The sequence below is a fragment of the Siniperca chuatsi genome, linkage group LG7, assembly GCF_020085105.1.
Source record: "Siniperca chuatsi isolate FFG_IHB_CAS linkage group LG7, ASM2008510v1, whole genome shotgun sequence".
Classification (NCBI taxonomy): Eukaryota; Metazoa; Chordata; class Actinopteri; order Centrarchiformes; family Sinipercidae; genus Siniperca; species Siniperca chuatsi.
The window spans coordinates 22,674,981-22,702,108 of record NC_058048.1 but is presented as its reverse complement, the minus strand read 5'-3'; the positions used below and the strand labels follow the sequence as shown (position 1 = coordinate 22,702,108).

The window sequence follows — 27,128 nt, the reverse complement described above, 5'->3', positions numbered from 1 at the left end:
GTCCCAGACCTGCCCTGCTGACACGTCTGTCACGCACACCCCTCACGGTTTATTATTATATCAGAGAGTCTGTTTGTTCTTGTCATTACAGATTTCAGTTACAAAGGACTTTGTCAGAGCAGGGTTGGTGAGGCAGAGACTGGTCATCAAATCAGTAGTCGACTTGATTTTAAATTAAAAAAAACCTGCACCGACTGCAGGGAGAAGTTCAGTGTTATTAACAGCCCGCTCCCACCCACCATTCACCCCACTGGAACCTGATATGGGTGACTCTCCCAGTTTCTCCTTCTAACAGCGCAGACTAGTGCTGTTTTTCAAAATGGACGTGTTGGCCGTTCCTTCAGACAGGCATAAAGGATGGTACCTTTCTCTGATGGCACCCAACACAAAAGGACCAACGTTTGCTTGGCTGGACCCGTCCAGACTTTACTGCAACTCTCAGGTATGATGGGAAAAAAGGACAACTTCTATTTACTTAGCAGTTTGTTGAGCTGCTGATACTTTCTCTACTGTCTTTCTTCTCACTGAACATAGTATAAAAGTAATTGAAAAACTGCAGAAAAATACAAGCTGTGTGTGTATTTTATATGCTCACTTTGCATTTTGTGCATTTACAGGCTCTTGCAGACTGTGTCAGAGACCTTCTCAGTCCATTCCACAACGACACCATTGACCTGGTTGCCGGGATAGATGCAATGGGATTCATTATTGGTAAGAAAACAAACTAATTCATTTCAGGGCAATCACACTTGGTGTCTCACACTCAATTTTATTTTAAGAGGCAGTTTCTCTATCAGTACATAGGTCAGGAAACTTAACCCTTCGGGCACAGATACTAAATTTAGATATGTTGGCACCTCTGAATCCTGCTTCATGGCATGACAATGTCAAATGTATGTACAACATTTTATTTATTGTTGTTTATCTTTATTTGTTGTCTGTTTAAACTTTGCTATGTGAAGCAATTTGGGCTGCATGTTTGTATGAAAGGTGCTATATAAATTTAGCTGAGTTGAAAGAAAGTTGAGCCAGTGTGTGAAAGCATTCTCCATCCAATTCAAACTAACAGTTAGCCACAAAAGGTGATCATTTCAGATTCTGTCAGTGTGGATGAATGTTTTTGATATATGTTTTTTTTCAGGGTCGTCTGTTGCCACCACCCTCGGAAAAGGTTTTCTAGCTGTCCGCAAAGCAGGACATCTGTGTGTCGCAACCCAAAACCAAAACTACAACGACTACACAGGCAGAGAAAAGACTATGGAAGTAAGACTGGATGTGCTAAAACCAGGTAAATCTCCCTTTGCTTTTTACCCTTTAACCATGTCAGTTATTTCTCTTGAAACAATAAATATTTACCCAGCTGGCAATGATTGGTGACACCACAGGGTTGTGAGAGCTACAGCTTAAAAAAGGAAAAAAAGACCATCGTTTGATTGTTATGTTGAGTGCTGAAGAACATCATTAAGTTTAGATTTATATTATTTGTGGTTTTTGTAAATATTCAGTCTTTTAATTGGATCATGTCCGTGCAAAATGCAATACACAGGTTCAGTGATTAATAGATCATTATCTGGCACCAAAGCTCTCTACTGAAAGAGTTGTTTTAGGTGTGGTTAGCATAGAAAAAGCTTTAATGCACAGCTGTATTTATATGTAAAATTAAAATAATTTAAACATATAAATTTAAGATTTGAGGATGACTTTAACCAGATATTAAGTTTTCTATCATTTATGACAAAGGAAAGTATCAAATCCTACATCTGAGAAGCTGAAACCACCAAATAAAGAGTTGGCATTTTTGCTTGAAAAATGCCAACTCTGTCTCTCTCTCTCTAATGTTTAATTAATAATGAAAATTGTTGCCATTTCTGACGATAAAGTAGTCGACTAATCATTGCAGCTCTAAAGCTAACCCTGAACAATACATGATCCAAACCACAGGTTAAACCACAGGTTTCCTCAACTTTATGTCCATGTATTCCCTATGGCACAGCACCCTCTAGTGTTAATGTGTGAATTAAAGATCCAGAACATGTTGCTCCAAGATTATATGAGAGTGCCTTTGACATCATATCAGATATTATGACGGCCAATTTGGAGTTAGATTCTCTTTTAATGATCTTTAATATACCAAAGATCATCTTAGTCCCGTCCATAGACAAAGATATGTTATATCCCACTATCTTTTTTTCTTGCAAAAAATGTTTGCTAGGATTTTTGTAGACTATTATTAGAGATTTATTTATTATTTATTTTTCATGACAGGGTCAGATCTCGGGATTTGACGTTCTCTGTTCTGTTTCCCTCAGGTGGAGGATTAGAGAAGGAGCAGCAGAGAGATAATTGTTAATTTAATTTTGATTATTTACTTTTTTCTTTTTTGTCCATATTTACATTTGTACATTTATACATGTCAACACCATATCGTTTTATGTAACAATGTGTTATTTGTGTTGTTTGCTTTGTATTTTGTAGTAGATGTATAACAAATTCAAATGATTTGTTGTCTAAATTCTGCTTATAATCACTTTTGCTATGTCCTCTCTCTCTGTCCTCTTTATAAAAAATGAAGTGTATCATTTTCTTTAAATACTTTCATTATTATGAAATTATTTATCATTTGAACATAAAGATTACTTTAAAAACACAGATCCAGTGGATATAAGTAACTGACACATCTCTCCTCCCTGCAGGTGTGAGGGTGCTGTTAGTGGACCAATGGATAGAGACTGGAGGCACCATGAAGGCTGCGATCCAGCTGGTGGAGAGGCTGGGAGCTACTGTTGTAGGTCAGTCAAGGTATGACGCCATTCAATTCAATGATCCTCAACATTTTAATGCTAATATCACGCTCTATTTCGTGCAGGTGTGGCAGCTGTGGCCATAGAGAACACTGAAGGAGGAAAGTGGATTAAAGAAAATTACAAATTTTCTCACTGCATCCCCAAAGAGCTCCAGAGCCAAATTGACCAGAAGTATCTTGAATCCTTCAAAAGCTTCAACGTGATTTCTTAGAACTTCAGTAAAGAAGAAAAGGGGAATAGTAATATTTTCTAAGACTGAGATGGTCAAGAAATGATTGTATCTGCATAGACATGTTGTAATTTTTAAAGACAAGAGGCAGAGCTGGAGGTAGCAGAGCTTAAGATGTTGAGGTTCTCTTTGGGAGTGACGAGGATGGACAGGATCAGGAATGAGCACATCGGAGGGACAGCTCATGTTAGATGTTTCGGAGATAAAGTCAGAGAGGCCAGACTGAGGTGGTTTGGACATGTTCAGAGGAGAGACTGTGAATATATTGGTAGAAAGATGCTGAGGTTGGAGCTGCCAGGCAGGAGGTCTAGAGGAAGACCAAAGAGGAGATTTATGGATGTAGTGAGAGAGGACATGAAGTTAATTGGTGTGAGTGAAGAGGATGCAGAGGACAGGGTTAGATGGAGGCACATGATTCGCTGTGGTGACCCCTGAAAGGGAACAGCCCAAAGGAAAAGAAGAAGAAGACATGTTGTAATTTTTAAAGAAATACAGTGAAATCCCTAATAAATACTGAGTATTTTTAAAATAACAAGCTGTACTGTGATTTCAACTAAATAATTATAAAAATAATAAAAAAAAATATATATATATATATTCATTCAAAACACTTTGAAATGTTTTTTTCTCTTTTTTAATATGTTTATTACATGTAAAACATACCATGTGAAATTTTAAAGAAAATAAATGATAAAATATTTGTACACACTATCTCAGTTTTTGATCCAAAAATGATAATCCAAATTCAGTCATTGATTTGATTGTAAACAAAAAGCAAAAAAGTACCTAGGAAGCATACGATGTAGATAAAAACATCCAAGACTGCATCTAAAACAATGGTTCCCAACCTGGAGGTCACAAGATAAGTCTGAGGGGTCCTGTGAAGATTAAACTGGATAGGAAAGCAGAAAAAAATTCCTGCTACACAATATTCTGTTTATTTCTTCAGACTCTCCTCAAATCTTTTTTCTTGTGATTTACTGCATAATCTTACAGAAAGTTTGAGAACCTCTGCTCTACAATATTATGAAAACAGGTCAAGTACCAATTACCATTTAAAACAGCAGACTTGAGGGTAAATCAGAGTATTATTGTAAAGAAAATTCTTAATCGTTAAACAAACTACAGCAGCAAGACTGAATATTCATTTCAAGCCCTAAGTAAGGTAAGCATCCACACATACACCATGTTACAAAAATCAAAAGTCATTCTTTGGCATCTCTGCAGTACCAGAACGGTCATATTTGTGTAATTGCCGTGTCACTCTGTAACTCCAGACGACACCACAGGAATCCACATCCCACAGTGGGAAAACTCTTTCTAGGCCAGGAAAAACTGAACTCAAACATGTCAGGAAGTAAAACTCCAGCGTCCCTCCTCCTGCTTCGACCACAGAAATCCCTCCCATGAGCTGGAGAGCAGCCACACTCTTTTTCCACTGAGAAAAAAAAAATTTCAGTCTGCACCTTTGACTTTAAATTCCTTACTGACAGCAGTTCGGCTGTTTCTTCTTTGATGCAGCATACAGATTGTTTGAAGTGCTGTTAATTCCTGAAACAAATGATAAGTTAGGTGTTAAACTACGTGACAAATGTGATGGTTTTCATGATTACAGAGCGATTGTTTGGATACTCACTGACAACGTCCCCGATTTGCCTCGACCCACTTTTCTCCAGCTCAGCGAGGACGTTGGTCTCAAATGCCAGCGATGCAACTCGAAAGAAAAACTCGTTCACGTTTTCCCCTACAGCATGGAAGAGATGTAGATCAGTAAGGGACTGTGTGAAAATTACTGGGGTGGGGAGGGGGGCTGAAACTTATGTTTGACTTAGCTTTTGATCCTCCCTTTACTTCTCCCCCGAAGTTTTCATGTACACAAGCTTGTACCTTCTACTTTTATCAAAGAACCAGATATTTTCTAACGCAGTTGTTAATATTTTGGACTAATGATTTAATGGTTTCATGTCGATCCAAGTCGTAGAAGAGTCACTCAACATTCTCTGTGGTACAAATGAACGGGACATTTAGGAACCAGGGGTGGCAAAAATAATTTGCACTTTATACCTCTGTATGATACATGTAACTTGACCATAGTTCTGTTATAATACAGAATGAAGTTAAGGCATCTGTTGGCTAGATGCTCTTTAGAGAGATAATGTTCAATCTCTGCTAACTATATAGATCCACATCTATTGTTCCCAATAACTGACATATTGGTCCTACTAGCAACAAGAAAATAAAGCTCTGTTACAGAGACAGGATTGTTGCTCTCTGCATATGGAAAAACGCACCTTTATGATCAATGGTGCATACAAAAGTAATGTTTTTGATATAACTATTGAGTTTTTTATACAGTAAATCTCACAAGAAAATTATGAAATAAAACGTAAATCTGGGGCATGGAAGAATTAAAGAATCAAATTACCCTCTTCTGCTTTCCCTCCAAAAAAATATCACACTAAGCTCCCTTCAACAGAAAGAAAAAAAAAATTACCCTCCCCCTTTTCTGACCCAATAATTTTCAAACAGTCCCTAAATCATTGGTGGGGTTATCGGTACTGTTAATTTTACTGTATTTAAATCCAGACACTCACCTGTCAGTGACGACACGGCCCAATACTCTGCTCTGATCTCTTGTGCTAGTTTGAGAGCATCTTGTTCGATCTGAGAATACTGAGCAGGAGACTGTCAGAGAAACCAGAGGGGACTGAGTTAGATATAATGTAATCAAGTTAAACACAAAAGGAATCTTTATACTAAGTCTGCAACTAACTATTATTTTTTATTATCGATTCAACTGATAATTATTTTCTTGCTTAATTGATAAGTTTATAAAATGGTAGAATAAGTAAAAATGCCCATTAGAATATCCTACAGCCCAAGGTGAGGCCTTCCAATCGCTTGTTTTGGCCGACCAACAGTCTAAAACCCAAAGATACGCAGTTTTCTGTCACATAAGACAAAGAAAAACAGCAAATCCTCACCAGTAAGAAGTCAGAAAAGGGGATTTTTTGCTAGAAAAATTACTGAAACGATTAATCAATTATTAAAATAGTTGAGAACTTATTTTCTGTCGCTTGACTATCAATCAGCTATACTTTATACAGTAAAACATTTTACTGTTTTTCAGAGGTAGAAAGACTACTGGAATATTTTATTCCACTACAAAGAATGACTCAAGGACATGATTATTTCCTCTACAAATAATAAAATAGTAAATTACTTATTCAGTAATCTAATCAGAGTGTTCATACCATCTCTGCAAAAAATCACAGTAAAGTAAAAGAAGAAAGCCACAAAAGACCTGGTACAACTTTTTTCACACATGCAGTAGTACCCCCAAGACCTGTAAACAGATTTTTATCTGTAAAAAAAAAATCGGTAGCGTTCCCCTTTAAAGTATTCCAATTAACCACAGTAAACATGTAGGATTGCTGCTACACTGTGACTTCAGAAGATCCAGGTGATAGACAGGTACAATGTCTACCACAGCAGCCAGGAATGTGACAGGACTATTGTAATTAGAGCTGCAATAATTAGTGGGCTAATCAATTTGATGGCTAATGATTCATCGTTAAAGTCACCACACATCCTGGTTCCAGCTTTTCTCGGTTTTATATCAGTGTAAACTGAATGTCTTTGGGTTTTGGACTGTTGGTCAGACGAACCAAGACATATGATGATGTCACCTTGGGCTCCAGGAAATTATGAAATTGTTGTTTTGGTGATTACAAAAGCCACAGCAAAGAAATTAGCATTAACTGATTCAACAATAATCACAATGAAGTGAAAGGGGAGAAATATTTCAAATAATTCAAGAAAAGTAACTTCTTGAAATAGAAAAGTATGTCCATTAATTCACCCTCTCTCATTAATGTGTAGGAGTCTAGTGAAGGATGGAGAAACTACATTCCTGAGGTTTGAGCCAGCACACAGACCCTTTGTGCTGCTGGCACCAATCCAAACAATTGACATTTGACTCCAGTAAAAGACACAGAAATGTTCACAGGCATGTCCACTTTAAACAGTATAAAGACGTACGCTCAGGTCTTTCTTTGTGCCAACGAGGAACAGCTGAACACCGGTGGGGTCGTTTTCTTTCAAGGCGTCTGCGAGCCACTGCCTGCAGACAGAAAGAGACTAGTTTAAAGTCCTCCAGCTGGGACAAAAACTGTAAGAGTGCAAACAATCTGCCCCTAATAAATAAGCTTACCTCACATGGCCCAAAGAGGCAACATCATTTACATCAAACACGATAATCACAACTGGAAGAAAAGAAGATACTACATCAATGAAAATGCTTTTACCGTTTCAAGAGCGTTGTTTTAGCATGCTAGTGACTGAATTCAGCTGTGACACACCATTACTTTAAACACAGATTCTTTTTCTCCCCTGACATTTTTTTCTTTGTTAAACAATGTGTACATGGAACGAGGAGAGCCTTTATTACATTTCTTATTAGTTTGCTTCCCTAAAACACACAAATCTCTCACTTTGGGCTCCTCTGTAGTACGTAGAAGCAATACACTTGAACCTCTCTTGGCCTGCAGTGTCCCACCTGTAACACAGAGACACTGGTGAGCAATGTCACATCAGACAGACTCAGTTTACTGACTTTGTTTTATGTATAATAATGAAGACTTACAGCTGCAGGCTGAAAGGAACGCCCAGCACCTCAAACCGCTCCATCTCAAAGTCAACTCCGATCGTTGCCTTGTAGTTTTTATCAAAAGCATCTTTGCAAAATCTGAAAACATAAAAATGCCTTCAGAAAATCCAGGAAATAGACATGTCCAGGATTGTAACTAGTCGACAGTAATAATCTTAATGAAGGAGGCCATATTTCTGGTACAATTTGTTTGTTAGTAATCAAGATATCTCGAGAAACTTAAGATTCACACCACCAGCTATTTTTGGTTCACCCAAATTACATAAAAATATACAGTATTTTCTTTGGTGCAAAGTACAGTTACAATGCAAACTGTGGATTATTCAGAGTAACAGGGACGCTATTTCTGGAAAAAGATGTTTTAAATGTAATTTTGAATGCTTCGAGCGCCAGAAAACAAAATTCTATTCACCACCAATGTACTGGGATGGAGGCAAACATTTTACAGATGGATATGTTAAAACCTGGGCAAATGAAAGTGAAACCATCTGCATCACTAGATACAAACAGAGGTAAGTGAGAAAACTCACGTACTCACGCATTTTATTTAAGTAAATGTACCGTTCTGTAAAAATACTCTATTACAAGTAAAAGGCCTACATTCAAGATTTCACTTAAGTACAAAAGTATTTACAGCAAAATGTATTTATTACATACATATTGAAAGTAAAAGTACTTGTTGGGCAGAATGGTCTGAGAGTTATAATATTATATATCATATTATTGGAATACTACCACTGATGCTTTAACACGTAAGCAGCATTTTAATGTTACAGATGGCGGAGGTGGAGCTCATTTTAAGTACTTTATATACTGTTGGATAGTTTAAAGGTTATGTTGATAACATTTTTAGGTAGACGAATATTTATCTTAATCTGTAAAGTAACTAGTAACTCCAGCTGTCCAAAAAAAATAGTACAATAGTCCCCTCTGAAATGTAGCAGAGTAGAAGTATAAAGAAAAGTAAAAGTACCTCAAATTGTACTTAAGTACAGCACTTGAATAAATGTACTTAGTTACTTCCCACCACTGTCTATTACTGTGTATTTTAATGCAAATCTGGATCCAGATGCAGATTTAACACATCTGCACGTTTTAATAACAACTTGTGCTTCCTTGAAGGAGGTAAATGTTCTCTGAGTTTTTTCTTGTTTAAGTTATTTATTTCCCAGAGCTGCACCTCACCCTGCTTTCACACATTAAGTGATGTGTTTGAGCTTACCTATTAATCAGACAGGTTTTCCCCACAGCCAGGTCACCCACAACAATGACTTTAGAGATTTTAAATCTGCTGAGAAGAAAAATAGACATGCAACAAGAAAGTAAGTCCCACAAAACACCACATGCAGTATCATTTGGCTTCTGGTTCCAGTACTCACCCCACAGTGCCGGTGCGCTGCTCCTGGCAGGCGGTCTTCACTTTATTGTTGAAATCCTCCTTAGTGTGCAGAGCTGCCTCTTTCCTGAAATACTACAGGAGAGGAGGAAGAATTTGTGAGGATGAACACTGTATTAGAGTGATGGTGGACAACGAGGCTATAATGATTTTACCTGAGGGAGCTGAGCGATGATGCGGTCCTTTCGAACGGGAGGAAGAACACTCATGGCTGAAACTCGGACAGACATGAAGCCTCGAGGTAAATGCTTAGCAGAGAGACATGTGGTGAGAGAAAGAGAGCAGCATTTACAATCTGACATTTTAACTAGTTAAAGCTGTTTCTTCATAATATCTAGACTGCAGTGAACAGAAACAAAAGCAGCAAATCTCCATATTTTCAGAACAGGAAATGGTGAATGTTTACAATTTTTTATTGAAAAAATGGCTTAAACGATTACATTTTTTTTCAGTCAATTGAGTAATCAATTAATCAACCAATGGTTTCAGCCCTAAACAAGACATTCGAAGACGTCACCCTGGGCTCTGGGAAACAACAGCAATTTATAGATAGATAAACAATCGATTAATGGAAAAAATAGTTGACAGATTAAACGATTCTGAAAATAATCATTAGTTGGTGCTCTACTGAATATCCTCTGGACCTTTTGGGCATGTTTATATATCTATGTAAACATTTATATACACTTTAACATGTATATATACTGTATTTGTTGTAAAATGTTAGTTCTAAAGCTGAAACATCGTTGATTAATCGATCAACAGAAAATTAATCTGTTGATGAGTGATTGATTGTTTCTGTCCCTTTTTTAAGCAAAAGTGCCAAAAATTCACTGGTTCGACTGCTCGGGTGTGAATATTTCCAGGTTTTCTTGGTCTTCTTTGATAGTAGTAATAGTAATAGTTGATAGTAAGATAATATCTTTGGGTTTTGAACTGTTGGTTGAACAGAAGAGATCATTTCAAAGACATCACCTTGGATTCTGGGAAAACTGCGATTAGCATTTTTCACTATATTCTAAAATGATACAGACTATATATGATGAAAATAATCATTAGTTGTAGCTCTATTGTCAATTGTTTTCTGTTTTTACTGTTTATGTCTTGTTTTGATGTTGCCTTGCTGCAAAAGGAATTTCCTCTTGTGGGACAAAAAAGATCTCATCTGAACTAAACTGAATGTAAATGTCTTCTGGGCATTTATAACATGTATAAATACCTATTTTTGTATTAAAAACAAGTAGAAAAGAAAGAGTTACCATAAAAGAGAGATGAATCACTACCTTGTATTTAAACTGTTAGTTCCAAACAGCACAAAGAAACCGACTCACCACTTTTCAACAAAACAAACTATTTGTTTCTTTTAAATTTGGGATAAATTAGCTCATGTTCTCCTCCTCTGCCATCTTTGTCTCAGGCTTTATATTTGTTTTACTTTTCCCCAACCAGAACATAGACTGTACCAACAAAATACACAAACGTCTACCTCCTGACAGTCACAGTGTATGCTGCAGCTGCCTAGAAATAAAGAGAGAGCCAGGCAGAGACCCAAGTCAAACATTACTGTAATGAGAGAAAACAATTGCTATGCGTTGTGTAGCTGCTTCACCACATACAGAGCCAGACCAGACAGCTGTAATCAGTGTCGATCCACTTACTGTGTAGATCTGTTTTAATCCTATTGTTCATCAAAGCTCCTGGAGAAGAACTAATTTACTAGATGTGGTTTGGCCCACCATAAAGCTGAAAGCAGGCAACTTTACTCTTACATCCAAACACCAGGTAAAGCTAAAGCATCTTTTTAAAGTAACACGTTAATAAAGACCGCTCCCAGTTACACATACATGACTAAATCAAACCTTTTTTTTTTTTTTTTTTTTACAAAAACAGCGTGTTTGAGCTGCAAAAACTCTGTAAAGATGTTACCTCAACGAAACGGGATGGTCCGCCCACGTTTCCTCTTCTCTCTTCTGCGCTGCGGCTTGTTTTTCCTTCCACAGATGCTTCTTATTGTAATTTAAACCCATTAAAGCTCATTGTTGAGTATTAACGTGTTGAGTTTGCGGAGGACAGAGCTGAAGCCGACCCGCGGAAGTTGAGCAGGCTGGACCCGCTGCTGCTGACTCAGTTCCCTGGAGGGTTTTTCCTTTCCTCCCACATTTTCTCTGCTCGGTCCCCTGCTGGAGGACATGGGGAATAATCGGAAACTGGGAAAGGAAAAAAAATTATCTATCTATCTATCTATCTATCTATCTATCTATCTATCTATCTATCTATCTATCTATCTATCTATCTATCTATATGAAATTGTAAAACACATTAACATTTATTTGTTTCCTTTTGTTTTTATTCTTATTTATTTATGTATACCTATATACGTCTCTATTACAAGCTTTTTTAACCTCCTTATTTAGCTTTTTTTAAAGCAGAATAGTAAAGGTAAGACAAAGAGTAGGCTAATGCTTAGAAAATGCGGTCATTCTTAGGAAAATATTAGTAAAATCGTCTGCAGAAATAGCCTGGCCTACTGTTTAAGCGTCTTTTTCTACTACATAACTTAATATAAAGTTACTGTTTCTACACGATGCGAGTTCATACGTGTCTGTATGTTCTTGTTTTCGCCATAAAGGAAAAAAATTAAGTACTGTAACTTTTTTTTTCTTGTCCGTCAATTAAACATGTCGACTGTAGAGGGCGCTCTAAGTCTCTGATCTCTACCTGGTTATAAACACAAAATATTTGCATCTGTCTGATAGACATACTGTAAAATAACTAAATATCTAATATCAAGACATTAACAAAATATGTTAAAGATATGCAATATTAAATACAAATAAGCAATGTATTTATAATTGATTTTGCACTTGTTAGAATGAGACTGGCTGACTAACTGGACTGAATTATGTCTGTTACTCAGGAATAGTTTGCTCTTGCTGTGAAAATTAAAATGTGATTATAATCTGAGTGATGGGTTTGTTTCCATCCCATCACCATCTACAGCATACGGAAAATGAAAACTCCTGCAGTGGTGGAAAGTAACTAAGTACATTTATTCAAATACTGTACTTAAGTACAAAAGTATTTCCATTTTCTGCTACTCCGACTCCACTACATTTCAGAGGTAAATATTGCACTTTACTCCACTACATCTATTTGATAACTTTAGTTACTGGTTACTTTTCAGATTAAGATTTTACATTAAATAACATGATCATCTTATAAAATACAATGCATTGTTAAAGATTAAAGGACAGGGTCACATTTTTTCAGGTCTACCTCAATACAACAGTCACACACACTCAGTGGCCACTTTATGAAGCTCATAATGTTCAGTTCTTGGTGACATTGTTGGAAATGTGTAAATTCAATTAGTTTTTTATTATTGATGTCATAGTTAAAGGTGGTGCTGTACTTGACTACATTATATTGAGAGGTGTTTCTAATTTCTTGTCCTCTCTATTTACATACATGATGGGGGGCAGAGTATTAGAAACACCTCTGAATATGACGCCGTCCAGTACAACACCATCACTAAGTTTAATTGGAATGCATTAGATTGTACAGGTGTACTTAATAAGTATATGTACAATAAAAGAGTTAGTTACTGACCCATCCAACCCCATCATAATTACTAAGGCCACTAGAGGCCGCCGCCTAACAATAGACGTAAATATGAGTCGTAATAAGCTGCTTCCACAGATGACCTATACGGCCGTATTTTTGGGGAGGACAGGCTACAAATGATCTTCTGTCCTGTTCCAGTAATCATCTCATGACCTCTTAGATTTATCTTGTGACCCTTTAGAGGGGACTGACTCCTAGGGTGGGAACCACTGGATTTAACTACCAAACTGTATATAAAGTAGTTAAAACTAGCTCCACCTCGAGCAGCTACAGCAGTAAAATGCTGCTTGCACATTGATGCGTCAGTAAAAATTAAATAATGTCACATATAATAAATAATATATCAGTCACAGGGGCCATTTTTTGCAGAACAAGAACTTTTACGTTTGTTACTTTAAGTACATTTTGCTAATACTTCTGTACTTTTACTTAAGTGGGATTTTGAATGCAGGACTTGAGTATTTGTACATTGTTGTTTTGGCACTTTTACTTGAGTAAGGGATCTGACTGTAGCTTTACCAGACGTCTCTCAGGTGTGAATGTGACTAAAAGATACATAAAAAGCCTCCCTCATCAGTAGAGTACATAATACAAAATATGCATCAACCCCTGTGATTTTAAATACTGTTTTAATTCATGGTATCACTCAACCATCCAAAAACACAGCACTCCTAAAAACAGCTGTCACTTTAAGACAAGATACATTATTGTGGTCGTGGTCAAATTGATTTACTGTATGTTTGTCTCTACTTGGCCCAGATTTTACAAAAGCATACAGACATCTGCACTTTATCTACACTTTCTTATTCATACATTATCTTTATCTGTGCTTTGTTCTTATTTTTGAAAAGGCACTGTAGCACAGATCAGACACATCTGTCACAGGCTGTCTGTCCATGTCTGTTTGGACTTTCTTGGCATTGGTTTAGATAGAAAATGAAATATATTGATTAATAGGTTTGTAAATGACACTCTCGGCACTTATGATTTATGGCATGATTAGGAAATAAGCACTATTGATATATATCAAAAAGGAATGCACTTTTTCTAACATTATTTACAAAATGCTTCATATATGTCAATTTTTGAGGAGAACCTGAAGGTCATCATTCAATATCTTAAAAAAGGGCTCTATTCTGTAAAATTATTATCATTTTGCAAACAAGGTACACACAGTGGCTATGCTCTTCTATTACTCCACACAAGTCTAACTACTGGTTGTGCAATATCAGTACTGATTGTGCTGTGCCTGCTCATTATGAAGGGTTTCTCATGGTGCCCACTTCCTGATGAGCTCAATTATCCAACTGTTAGACGGCAGGAAGATCCAGCTTCAGCCCCACTTGTGTCAAATACCAACAGATTTCATATGAGAACCATAAGAGGACCATACATTGTCCTGCATTCTTGTGTGTTACCAGTTAAATTGAGAACATTGTGTCTTATGTGCCAGTTCAGTCACACCTCAGTATCTCTTCAGCCACATATGGCATCATAGAGACAGAACGTACTGTATACACATGCACAAATACGAGTCGAGTCTGTTGCTGCTAAAATTCAAAGTTCAGTGTCAGAAAATCACAGCTGGCAGGTTGTTCATACACTCCGGAAGGGTCTATATAAAAACACTACTCCCTATGCAAATATTATAGATATGGCAACATATAGCTAGGTTGTCAGCCAAGAGTGTTAGCAACTGCTAAATGCGATTTAACTTTTCAAATTTATGTGTTGAACTATTCATCACACAGGTTTTTTGACAGACTAACAGAATACTTCATCATATTTGGTAAATGCACTTATTTACTTTCTTGCAGAATTTTGATGAGAAGATTAATACCTCTCTTGTATCTGTACACTAAAGCTACATCAAGCAGCTGGCTAGCTTAGCAAAAAGACTGGAAACAAGAGGAAACAGCTAGCTTAACCTGTACAAAAACTGAAGGCAGAGCCAGACTAGCTGTTTCCCCCTGTTTCCACTCTTTATGCTAAGCTAAGCTAACCATCTGTCTTCTCGCTGTAGCTTCATATTTAGTGTACAGATAGTGGTATCAATCAAAAAGCTGTGAAAAAGCTTATTTCCCAAAATGTCAAACTATTCCTTTAATGTTACATGATGCTGAAATGTCAAGTAATAAAAGTAATCTAATGAAAGTAATAGTTTGATATTTTGGGAAATACACATATTTGCCTTGTTGCTTGGAATTAGATGAAAAGATTGATATCACTCTCATGTCTGTATGCTAAATATAAGGCTATAGCCAGTAGTCAGTTAGCTTAGCTTAGCATAAATGTTATATATCGTTTGTTTAATTTGTACAAAAACTGAAGTGTAAAAAAACAAGTTGTGGTTTTACGAGAGGATTTATCGTTGGACAAAGCCAGGCTAGCTGCTTCCCTCTGTTTCCAGTCTTTATGCTAAGCTAAGCTAACCGGCTGCTAACTGGTGCTTCACGTATACCATACACACATGAGAGTGGTATCAGTCTTCTCATCTAATTCTTGCCAAGCCTCTAAGGATATTTCCCAAAATGTCTATTGATTCCTTCAAAGTTACACAATACTGAAAATAAACTGTAAATATGCTAAAAGTGGTAACATCTCAAGGGTTTGAGAAATGTCGCCAGAGTTTGACCCAGGATTTCGGCTTCAATTAAAGCAATGTTTGCATTGTATTTTTCCCCATAAAAAGGCAAATTTCTGACTTTCCAGCATCTCTGGAACGCAGCATCTGAACAAGGCTGCATCTTGTTCCACCAAAAGTTGTTTTGAAGGGTTTGATCTTTGGCAGTGAGACACAACAAGGGAAATGGTTAGTTATGTCGTCATGAGAAATGGTTAGTTATAGTTTGAATAAGACAAATATGTAAACTCCCACCCTAAATACAAACATATAGTTCTGTAAACCTTCTGCAGTCAATCACTGAGAAACTTTCTGGAGTTGTTGTGATGTGTCCCGTTTTGTCCCACAGAGCTCTTATTCCAAGAGAAGAAGTCAGCACGGAGCAGGCGGTAGAAATAAATCAGGATCATAATATTCATCACCATCATGGAGACGAGAAATAATCCACTGCGGTCCAGCCAGGAGTAATTGTGGACAATGTACCAGGTAAGGTAGAACTGGGTGCTCAGACGAAATGTGACGTAGGTGAACAGGTTGGCGAATTTGTTGATGTGGTACATGGAGGTGGACTGAGCGCCTGCCAGCTTCAGCATCAGCCTCAGGTGCAGGGTGACACTGTTGACCTCTACGAAGAGAGCTACTACAGCGCCGGCTACATACAGATGAGTGTAGAGGGCGTACAGGAAACACCAGATCACCTGAGGAGGAGACAGAGACAGTGAGGGACGGAGTTGTTTTTACAGCTAACAGCTAATCTCATTTTATTGTTTGATTTTTCTTTTCCCTGTAAAGCACTTTTTAACTTTGTTAAGAAAAGTGCTATACAAATAAAGTTTGTATGTCAGTTCACTGAAATTACAATAAAACATTTTCTGAGTTACCTTTATTTAAAAATGAATTATTATGAGTGAATGCTGCTGAACTGTGAGTAACGTTGTTTGTCCGATTGGTGAGGTTCTCCCTAATGGTTGTATAAAGAATTTTTGTTGCAGGATTATTGATTACAATGGTATGGATACTAAAAGAATTCCCAATGTCTTACTTTTAACATATTCAAACAGTGACATGAAACCCTGCCAACATTCAGCAAAGTGAGTTTAGTAAACAATGGATTGGTTCTTTGAGTGTACCCTTTTTTATTTTGTTGTGTATTTTATCATCTATAGGTATTTTACTCTTTAGTGTAAAATGTGATTATTACACGTTCGCAATAACCTGCATGTTCTCATCTAAAATCATTGACTGATTAGTTTTGGTCAACCAACCCTTTTAAGCAGCTGAAAATGAAAGTGAAAGCTGATAGCCTTGCTAGTTGTTCAGTGAGAGTGTAAAGCTCATCACACAGTAGAAAACAAAATGTTGTTGGATGGAAAAGAGATAGAGAGAGCTTTGTTATTCTTAAATCCTTACCACTAAAGGGGTAATTAATGTCAAGTTTGGCATGACCTGATGCATATACAACAAATCTATAAGCCTTAATGTACAACACGGCATTTATGACCAAATTTACATTTTATGTCTGTTTTCATTTTCTCCCACATTTGTTGACATTTAGAAACAAAGTTTGTAGCTAAAATCAAATCCTCAAAATACAACCTCACTTTCTTTTCTTCTCTCTCAGTCTGTTACACACACCTGTGAAACAGGTTGCAGATCACCGTGATATTAACTTCCTTTTGTCGAGTTGCTGCAGCTTAACATAGTTACTCAGATTATTTTATCTAAACCAGAAATGCAGCCTTAGAAAACATGTCATCACATGCCCATTACCAGTGCATGATGGAGTAAGAATTCCCATGATCCTCTTCCATGTCCTGTCAGGATAATATCACCTGCGTCTTGCACAAAGTATCCTAAGAGGGAAGAGAAAATGTCCTTTAGGGTTAATCAGATAAATAACAATTTGGTCAAAACGTATTTTGATAGTCCATTGTTGATAGTGAAACTAGTGTCAAGTAACTGCTGCTAAAATGTGTACAGACTCAGGTGATACAATGGTGGGAAACGTCATCTATAGATATTCAATGTGTCGGTCACAGTCTTTAAAAGGTGCCACAGATTCACCAGTGCAAGAAGAGGACAGGAAGTAGATGAGGTTGAGAATAAAATGCATTTTATATTTTACTGTCATGACAGATGAATGTTGATTACAGTACATTTACACATGCACGGTGTTTAATTTACTGTAGCTCGGTTCATTTGTAAGGTTTATATCTGACATATGTTATGTCATCAAACCAGACAAATCTGTGGTTTCCAACTGCAGTGAGTGTGTTGTTTTAATGCTTCTCCCCACTCCACCATAAATATGATAATAAGTAATTAATCATAAAAAGTTAGGATTTTGTTCCCAACATGAGAACATGTGCATGTACCTAAAGATCAACTTTTTACAAGATAATGTTGAATATATTTGACATTACAATGCAAGATTTCCCTTGTGTCACTTGTTGTTAATCAGAGGGTCGTCAAGAGACATTAAGAATCAGTGTTTGTTGAACTAATCTGACAGGCAAGTTAAATGTCTCTCTTCATCATTATCTTTAGAAGATGCCAACTAAACAATTTACAACATAAGCACGGTTATTAAACTGTGTAGGCCTCATTTAGCTGGAGGTCTGTTTGACTGGCACGCTGTGGCTAGCAAGACACACAACCAGCCCCTATGTAAAAGAACATGACCTCCAGTTTCTGGCATGGTTGGCCTCAGTGGAGCTAATAGCTGTTTGCGGTTGTTAAGGCAGATCTCCACAGATTTGTGTCTTCGTGGTTACACAAAGATGCACATTAGATCTAACCACATACAACACAACTCAACCAGACCACCGAGTCTTTAGTGGATTATCATTGGTGACCATGGTGATTTAGAGGAAACGCCCATTTGTCTGTTCTGAGAATCAGGTGAGAGGGGCGGCTCTTTTCATTGTTTCTCCGAAAAGCAGCAACTGGAAAGGTGGCAGTTTTTCCGCTCCAGGACAGGAGGGTTCAGTTTGAAGGGTGGAGGAGAAAATGCCATCAATCAACACCTCTCTCACATTTCTCTCTCATGCATTAAATTAGTGCTGCAACGGTTAGTCGATGGAAAGAAAATTAGTCTGCACTATTTTGATAATCAAATAATCGTTTAATAATTTTTTAAGTCAAAATGTCAAATATTTTCTTCTCAAATGTGAAGATTTGATCCTTTTCTTTGTCATACATGATACATCTGAGTTATATGAGACATGTTGAGGCACTGCCTTAGCCTGTGGAAAATTAAAACACTTTTCACTATTTTCTGACATTTTATAGACAAAACGACTAATCGATTAATCTAGAAAAATACACATACAAACTTCTCGGCACCAAAAACAAAAAAATGTGCATATTCATTTAAATACCAAAACTGAAATTTGCAGTTGTTTTACTTCCTTCACTGACCTGTTGAGACACAGACGAGCAGGTAGGAGAGAGGGGTGTAGTAAGAGTGGAGGTTGCTCAACGTCTCTGGCCAAACCACCACACTGTAGAGGGATACATGTTATAGATAGATGGGTCGGTATTCGCCTCACTCAGACATACAAAGGCTCACTCCGGGAGACAAAAGCCTGACTAAGCAGAGACATTAATATCAGGCGTTACAGCTTTTTCAACCACCTGACCAATAAAAATCCCTCCTTTTAGTAGTAGTGCTATTAATGTTTTATAATTTCATTTTAATACTATTCACTATCTAGTTTCTATTTGTGTCTATATATATATAAAAAATACCATTATTTCTACAATTCTGCTACTATTTTCTCTAAAATAGACTGATTTTGCATTTTTATTCTTCTTACTGCTGGTTGGCAAAAGGGGCACACCTCAAACAGCAAACGTTTCTCTGCGTGTCCACTCCCTGTATAAACACACCATGACAGAATTATTGTTAATGAATGACCTATAGTCCTTATGTGACATGTAAAGCAGTGTACTGTTTCACATGTTTCCTTGGTGCTACTTTGAGTGCACAAAAACCTACTTTTTAATGTGAAAGCTTCCTTCTTTCACCTCCGCAGATCATTGCTAATTCATACTGTCACATGTTAAATGCAGCAATAGGTAAGTGAGGGTGCAAAAATATGACCTTAGTCCCAATTCCCAAAAAAACTGTTAAAAGATGAGTCACAAGCATAGTCACCGCCCCAAAGAAGAGTTTCTCATGATGATTTCACAATAATCGCCAGCAGGTTTTTCAAGTTGATATATCCAGAGGCTGTCACTTGAGTAGCCCTGATTGTTGGCTGAATCTGAGGTTGAAAAGATTTGTTTCCTTACACAACCTCTGAGTCTGACACAAATTCACCAGTACAAGCAATTAATAACAATAATAAACTTTATTTATACAGCAATTTTCAAAATCAAAATATCAATAAGAGCTTTGTGTGGTTCATATCTATCGTACAGTGGCATTTCCCTCCCCACTTAAAAATGCCATTGTCTCCCCCGTCCCTCTCCCTCTGAACATGCCCTTCTTCTCCTGACTGCCACAGACTGTCACTGCTGCACACACAGTCCCACACATAACACATCATGCGGACTGTGAATAGACAATGGTGTCTCAGCGTGGCAGGGTGGACAGACAGATGTTTGGATGGAAACTTACCAGGTCAGGGCCCATGCCCCAGTCAGCAGGGAGTGCAACACTGACACAGAGAGGTTCCTCCATTTCCAGGAGCGGAGGTCATTCTCCTTCACCACTTTGGGCACAGGCAGCCTTTGCAGCAACCGGTGGGCCACCCTGAAAAGCAGAGAGCACACCAGCACTGACGGGCCTGGGTGACTCTTCAGCACAGGAAGCAGGGCGTCCATCCTCTCCTCCCCACCCCTGCTCTCCCTCTGTCTCTGGACGCTTGCTCTTGTTCTGTATAGCTACCTCCCTTCGTCCCTTCCCCCTGATGGCTTTTTCACGGTCCTGTCAACGTCTCATCGGCCCGGTGATGGACAGATATGCACGGTATGCGACGGGAGTGCTCTCCAGGACAGGGGTCTGCAGGAGATGAGCCTCTGTTTTGATTTTTGAAGTTTTCTCTCCGCAGAGCTGATGTCAGAGTGATGCCGCAGCCTTTTGCTTCTCACATTTTCAGCGTCCCGAGCCTGAAGAGGAAAGCTTGGAGGGGATTTCCGTAACAGCTCATTTCAGTACGACGGTGTTTGTCTTCACGCGGCGCCCTGTAATGTGCTGCCCCTCTCAGCCCGCCTGTCTGTGCAGAATGAAGGGGGGAGTGGTGAAGACAGAGCGGGGTGGGTGGTGCTGCTTCACTCTTTAACCATAGAAACAAGGAGGGGCAGAGGCTGCGATCATGTTACGCAAGGAACAAAATCACAGAGCAGAGCTGCCGAAAGATTTTGGGTAAGCATGTCGACAAAGCTATACACACACAGTATATTAAATAGCTGCACTGTAATCACTTTTATGGCTACTGTGCGCACTATACGCACTGGAGCCTACGTAAAGGCCCATTCTCTCCGCCTCATGCATTTAATTAATAACAACAACAATACTAGCTCTAATAATGATATCGCAGTGTGTGTCTCAATGCTACCAGACTAAAAGACTATAGGCTAGAGCAACTAATAATTTATAAGCCATTGGCCACATTTTTGCGTTTTGGTATTTGAAGCTGTTTACGCCGTGCTAGTAGTGGAGGAAGTATTCATAACAAATAACAGTAGCAACAATACAATGTTTTACAAGTAAAATTAGGCCTATTGTATTCCAATGTTTACCAAAGTAAAAGTGCAGATGTGTTATAAGCAAAAAGTCCTAAAGTATCAAAATAAAAAGACTCATTTTGCAGAATTGCCCCTTTCAGAGTGTCAAGTCAAATCAAGTCAATTTTATTTATATAGCCCAATATCACAATTCGCAATTTGCCTCAAGGGGCATTACAATCTGTACAGCATGTTATTATATTAATTTTATATTATTCTATTGTTATGAATGCAGATCAGATTTTTACCATTTTAATGTAGGGTGAGAAGCTTCTTTAAAAAAAATCTTAATTCTCAGTAGAAGTGCAAAGATGCAGAAAATTGAAATTCTTGAGTAAAGTACCAATACCTCAGATCTGTTCTTAAGTACAGTACTTAATAATAGGCCTACTTAGTTACTCTCCTCCACTGTGTGTAAATATCCAAGTGACATGGTCATTTTGTATACAGTACTTTGAAGACAAAGGGAGACCTCTTTAATTGTCCATTTGCATGCTGTAACTGGGCCATATATTTCACAAACACAGCATCAAGTTCCATGTTTATGCTGATCATACACAACTGTATTTTCCCCTTAAACCAGGTCATTCTGTTAGTTTTTTACAATTGGTAAGACGCATTTCTTGAAACCTTCCACCATTTTCTCAAAACTGTAAACACATAACCTAATCTTCAAAATACATTCACAAAACCTCTGACTCTTCTGGCAAAATCAAACAATCGCCTCAAAACAATTTTATCTGTGCTCAAAATCAAACAATGCTTTCAGATCATACCCACAGCCAGTCAATATTTAAACACTACTCAAAAAATGGAAAACACAGTGTTGTGGGCATGTAGCTACAGAAAACATGTTTATTGTGTATAATATACACAGTTTGCAAGTATATTACACAACTTAGTACAGTGAACATATTGTATACTGTAAATACTGCAAGTAATACAGTATTGAATGTCTGCAGTATTCAGCACTTGCATTAAAGTATTGCAAAAGGACAAAGAAAAAATCTAAATGAAAAGCACATTACAGTACACTGTGAAATGTTGTCCAACTGCAAAATCAAAGTCAATAAGAGATTCATTCTGCCTCAGCATCACGTCTTTGTCCTGGGTCAGGCCAGAGGACTTTGTCTACATCACAGGCAACGTTCTCCCTTGCCAGGGATAAACCCACTGGTGTGATCCAGCCTTGACAAGACTCCACACCTGTGTCACCACAGGCCAAGTAAGGCCTGTAGGAGATTTTCCCAGGTCTACGGGTTTTGGTCATGGACCTTCCACCACCAAGCTGAGAAAAACTCTTCTATGGGGTTGAGGAAAGGGGGAGTATGGTGGAAGGCAAACATTTATGAATCGCTGGTTGATGTTGAACCACGCCCATATTCGGTCACCACAGTGAAAACTAACCCAAACCATGACATAGACAGGATGCCCTGCCTGCTCACGATCCTGCTGCTCACGCTCAAACGAAACATCCCGAAGACCACCCAGAAATGTAAGAAGATGTTCGGTGTTATATGGCCCCAAGGTGGCATGACCCCACTATTACTTAAGGCTGCACAAAGGGTCACGTTGCCACCACGCTGACCAGGTACTTCCACAATAGCACATTGGCCAATTATGTTCCTGGCTCTCCTTCTCCTCTTCATCAGATTGAACCCAGCTTCATCCACAAAAATGTATTCATGGGGCTTTCCATGGAATCCAATTCAAACACTCTATACATAAAAAAGATTTTTAAAAGGTAGCTTTGTAAGTGCTACAGAAAGACAGACCTCTGCTATAGAGTGTAATTTTATGCACTCCTAATTTACATGCAGTACAATGTAGTGCAGTTTGACAGTAGCAGTATAGTATTGTACTGTAAGCATCAGTGCTGAAAGTGTCTGTTTGAGTGTACACTTACTTGCACATACTGAAATTGTTGATCTTTGACCCTTTCTGAGTTGTGCTCAAAGGGTACTCTGTAGACTTGCGTCATGCATACCCTGTTGTGTTGGAGGACACAGTCAATTGTAGAAAGGTTGACACTGTTGATTCTTTCAAAATTTACATTGTCTTCAACAACTCTGCGCTGTATTTCACACAATCGATTGGCATTGTTTTGAAGGACCATATCAACAATGAGAGCCTCTTGCTATTTGGAGAACATAGAGGTCCTTCCACCCTCAAATGGCAGTCTTGCAATTCTACAAAAAGGGAAGATGCAGCTACAAAAATATACCTACAGAATGTACATATGTATATGGACTTTACTTCAATAAAATATTGTTTCTTTGGCAAAATGATGTACTGAAACATCTGTATACAGTAAACAATTACGTGTTCTCTTCTCTAAATGTCCTGATTATGGTGTTCACAGAGAATCTGTTCAAACTGGGTTGTACTCTTTGTCGTATTTCCCTCATTGATTCCCTCATCAAGTTTGATATGATGTCTTTATTGTACATACTTTCTTGTAATTATTTTGTTATTAACACCACTAAATTATTGTCTTTTTTTGCCTTATTATAAAAAGTTCACTTGGACCTTTGTAATATTTTAGGGAAGTTCATAGTGAGTACTAGCATAAAGATAGTGGCTTCTTACAATCCTTAAGTGCTCGAATACAGAATTAGATTTTTATTTAGGTAAACTGGTGGCAATGTCAGCAGTAAGTGCTGTTACTGTAAATATAGATATGATTGATAATATAACCATACACATCTTTGTTATGTTTGGAGCCTAACAATGTAAACCTGGTATGTTAAACAGGCAGCCCAATAGTAATGCTCTCCTTCCTTGGCCATAACTCTTTTGATAAACACAGCATTCCCCACAGCTGGCCTCTCTGCAGCCCGGTGGGGCAAAAGGAAGTGAGCTCACTAAAACTCACCAGGAACAGCTAAGACCCTTCACACTTACTCACATTTCCACCTGCACCACGACTGTCTGAGTGAAATATAAACCCATACACAAGGAGTTTACGTTTCTTTACCTGCTAAAATTTCAGTTCATTCACAATTTCTTTAATCCTATCTGTACATTTTTATTCCATGTTTATTTTCCCGTTCTTTCTTATTCATAACTGATGCATGTTTGTCTTCTTTCCTTTCAAATGAAATGTCCGTTGCTCATATGTTGCTTTCTCACATATGTTGCTCATTTACTAATTCATCCCATGTGCTATAACAAAATAACAATAACAATGACAGTGTCTGTTATGGAGTTATACAACTGAGACTAATTAAGCTCTTCAGTAATGCTGATAACATGATGTTGAATTATACTCGCTGCATTTCCACTGTGCATCACTTCATTTATTTTATGATAGCTGCACCTTTGGTCTAAATACTAATGTGCTTTTATGTCTGGGGTTTAGAAGTAGTTTATAATACGATTCTGGCCAGGGTCCTTTGTTGCCTGTCACCCATCCAACTCTCTCCCTTTATTTCCTGTTTCCCCTCAACTCTCTGCTCAACTTCTGTACTATCAAATAAAGGCCATTATGCCCAAAGAATACTTAAAAAGAAGCTGCAGTGTTACAGTTGTTCATAACTGGTAACACACATTTCATTATACTGAGTGAACTTTCAAAACAGTTTTCTCACATCCAAACTGCACAACCGAAACACTTCATACACATCTCAGGATCAACTCTTGTATCAGAACACTGACAACATTTGTCTTTCAACAGTAACACTTTGTCACTCATTATATAATGACCATAAAAATCACTAACAACAGTTTAGCATAAACCAAGATTCCATTGCAACAAAAATAAGGTCACTTCTTTAGTACATTGATTGTGCTACCTTACAGTATATGTCACAGAAATTAACTAAATTAATTAAGTGCACAAAATGAAACTAAACTACAGAGGGTTATTTTTTTTCATTTTCAATTTCACACATGCTTTGGGAATATTAACATCTGTTTCCCATGCCAATAAAGGCGAATTAAATTGAATTGAATTGAAGTGAATAATGTGGCTTTTACAGAAAAAACTTTATTATATCATAATTTTGACTTCAGAAGTTAAACATCATCCAAATGAAGTTCAGTATAAGCCACATGCTGTTGCAGGTGATGACCAGCAGATGGTGCTAATTTAACATTAACTGCGTGTTCTGCTCAGTTTGTGTGCAGCAGCGAAGCCCGTGAACAAAACAGAGGAAATCCACCTTAAAAAGGGACGTTGATATTCTAACGACTGCTTACAGTAACTATCCACAAATAAAGAAATGTGTTTCCCCAAGGTGGACATCAGAATGCAAATTGAATATTTTATATTGAATACTTTTCGAGCCGGTCTAGTGACTGACTCTGTGGGCATTTCTATTAGAGATTTTAAATTTAAATTATCTGAGTGCTTACAAATGCGCACACGCAGTAAACAATTTTCTGCATTCATGCTGTCCTAACATGCGGCTCACTATGACGGTGTTAAAAATAAACTGGGGCAACACATCTTAAAGAGAAAACGTTCATATTTAGAGTGTATTGTCCTTTAAATGCCCTGCTGAGAGGAGCCAGCAGAGACCATCAGACAGCACAGGAGGCGCTCGGCCTCAGCAGCTCACACCAGCGAGCATGTGAGCCAAACACCACTGTTTGGGGCGATGTGCAGGTACTGAACACATTAGCATTTATTGTCTTTGGTCCTTGTTGGAAAACCAATAAAACTAAAATATTAGAATTAGCATGTCGTTGGGCTTTTGGCTGATCGTCTGTTGGTTCACGGCTTGTTTGCACACCCAGTTTTGACAGCTGAGCTCGGCATCATCTCTCTGCTTTCAGTCGCTAATCTTGGTGTCATTTCTAGTCCTGTTTTATGTTACAATTCAATGTCGATTATTACATTTTATTGCATGTATTTAAATATCTTCTCTTTTTAGAAAAATGGTTGTGGTTGTATCTAATACTAGATCACACATTTATCGTGGCAGTAGGTGAAGACAGGAAGGGAGACAGTGGGAAAAAATGTAGCCTACATTTGTTGCTCTAAAAAGTTAAAGTTCAGTTCAGTTAAGATTTGTGTGTTTTTTTATAATGAATAAAATACCTTCGCTCAAATCTTGAGTCACCACATTATGTTTCCATACTGTTTAAAGACTTAGAGACCTGCAATTTGATGCATTTGCAGTTTCTGCTGGGTTTTTGATAATAGCCTACATGTTGCATTGAAGCAAATTGTAAAGACAATCTTTCAAAAGCCAGAAAGTCATTTTACAAAATGTTTGGATTTGCTATTTTTACTGGATTCTGGATGTTTTCTTTTGTAGAAATATTGTCTGTTATAGTGATTGATGAGGCTGGTCATCCTGTAACTGCAATATACGTGTATAGTTACATTTCTTACATTTGGAGGAGATTTTTTTTCTCCAAATATTTTTCTGTATATTATTTTTGTGACAACGTCCTCCTGCACAGGGAACCCGTAGAGGGTCCAGGTCTACCCCAGGACCAGCACAGACACCTGAATCATTGCTTCAGATAGAAATATAGCCATCCCCTTCCCCGATTCTCATATTCATATGTGTGCTTACTCCTCAAAAAAATAAATGCCTAAAATGACAATTGTTATTTTTAAACTGTGTGTTGTCTAACTTGGCTGAGCAACATTTGACCTCCAGACATCAAATATCTAAGTATTTGTTTTATAGTAAGACTTGTACAAAGCAAATAAACATCTAAATTACAACCAGTATATGCAGAATGATGTGAGTTGAACTCCTATAAAACAAATACTCAGATGACATCTTAAAGAAGAAGAGGAGTCATGTAAAGTCTCATCCAACAGAAGACACAATCAGAGGCCTTCAGTGGTTGAGAGGGTTACGGTTGTTTCCTGTGTTGTGCAGATCTCTAAGAATAAAAATACTGTAAATATCTATAAAAGACAGAATAATGCAGGATAAAGTATAATGTGCTTGTTACTGATTACTTTTTCACATCATGGCATTTATTTATTTGTTGATGTTGCCACTCTTAAGTCCAATTTTGAAATGGTCAGCTGCTCAGCCAAGTCAAACGCTGAAGCAGAACTTTGCTCTTTTTAGTTATTTGTG

The 27,128-nt window shown here is 37.7% G+C and overlaps 3 protein-coding genes across 7 annotated transcripts; 1 reads left to right on the top strand and 2 right to left on the bottom strand.

The window, feature by feature from the left end:
* The first annotated feature begins 74 nt into the window (after positions 1–74).
* zgc:174895 (uncharacterized protein LOC100126024 homolog) lies at positions 75–3,236 on the top strand. The gene is made up of 5 exons (XM_044201210.1): positions 75–442; positions 618–711; positions 1,142–1,288; positions 2,694–2,789; positions 2,867–3,236. The coding sequence occupies exons 1-5, from the start codon at positions 320–322 to the stop codon at positions 3,013–3,015; spliced, it is 609 nt and encodes a 202-aa protein (XP_044057145.1). The 5' UTR covers positions 75–319; the 3' UTR covers positions 3,016–3,236.
* Positions 3,237–3,653: 417 nt separating this feature from the next.
* Positions 3,654–11,280, bottom strand: rab34a (RAB34, member RAS oncogene family a). 3 transcript variants are annotated; one of them, XM_044201203.1, is made up of 11 exons: positions 11,025–11,280; positions 9,254–9,346; positions 9,082–9,173; positions 8,925–8,993; positions 7,679–7,780; positions 7,527–7,591; positions 7,247–7,298; positions 7,075–7,156; positions 5,628–5,718; positions 4,670–4,777; positions 3,654–4,584 (listed from the first exon to the last, which is right to left on the bottom strand). In XM_044201203.1, the coding sequence occupies exons 2-11, from the start codon at positions 9,326–9,328 to the stop codon at positions 4,517–4,519; spliced, it is 804 nt and encodes a 267-aa protein (XP_044057138.1). In that variant the 5' UTR covers positions 9,329–9,346; positions 11,025–11,280; the 3' UTR covers positions 3,654–4,516. The 3 variants fall into 3 exon arrangements, with proteins under 3 accessions (XP_044057138.1, XP_044057140.1, XP_044057139.1); XM_044201205.1 differs by having other exon boundaries at positions 8,925–8,990; XM_044201204.1 differs by lacking the exon at positions 11,025–11,280 and adding an exon at positions 10,757–10,963.
* Positions 11,281–13,334: 2,054 nt separating this feature from the next.
* On the bottom strand, positions 13,335–20,710 carry tlcd1 (TLC domain containing 1). 3 transcript variants are annotated; one of them, XM_044201208.1, is made up of 5 exons: positions 19,970–20,710; positions 19,164–19,222; positions 18,766–18,848; positions 17,116–17,198; positions 13,335–16,043 (listed from the first exon to the last, which is right to left on the bottom strand). In XM_044201208.1, the coding sequence occupies exons 1-5, from the start codon at positions 20,030–20,032 to the stop codon at positions 15,639–15,641; spliced, it is 693 nt and encodes a 230-aa protein (XP_044057143.1). In that variant the 5' UTR covers positions 20,033–20,710; the 3' UTR covers positions 13,335–15,638. The 3 variants fall into 3 exon arrangements, with proteins under 3 accessions (XP_044057143.1, XP_044057144.1, XP_044057142.1); XM_044201209.1 differs by having other exon boundaries at positions 19,188–19,222; XM_044201207.1 differs by lacking the exon at positions 19,164–19,222 and having other exon boundaries at positions 19,970–20,706.
* Between the last annotated feature and the right edge of the window lie 6,418 nt (positions 20,711–27,128).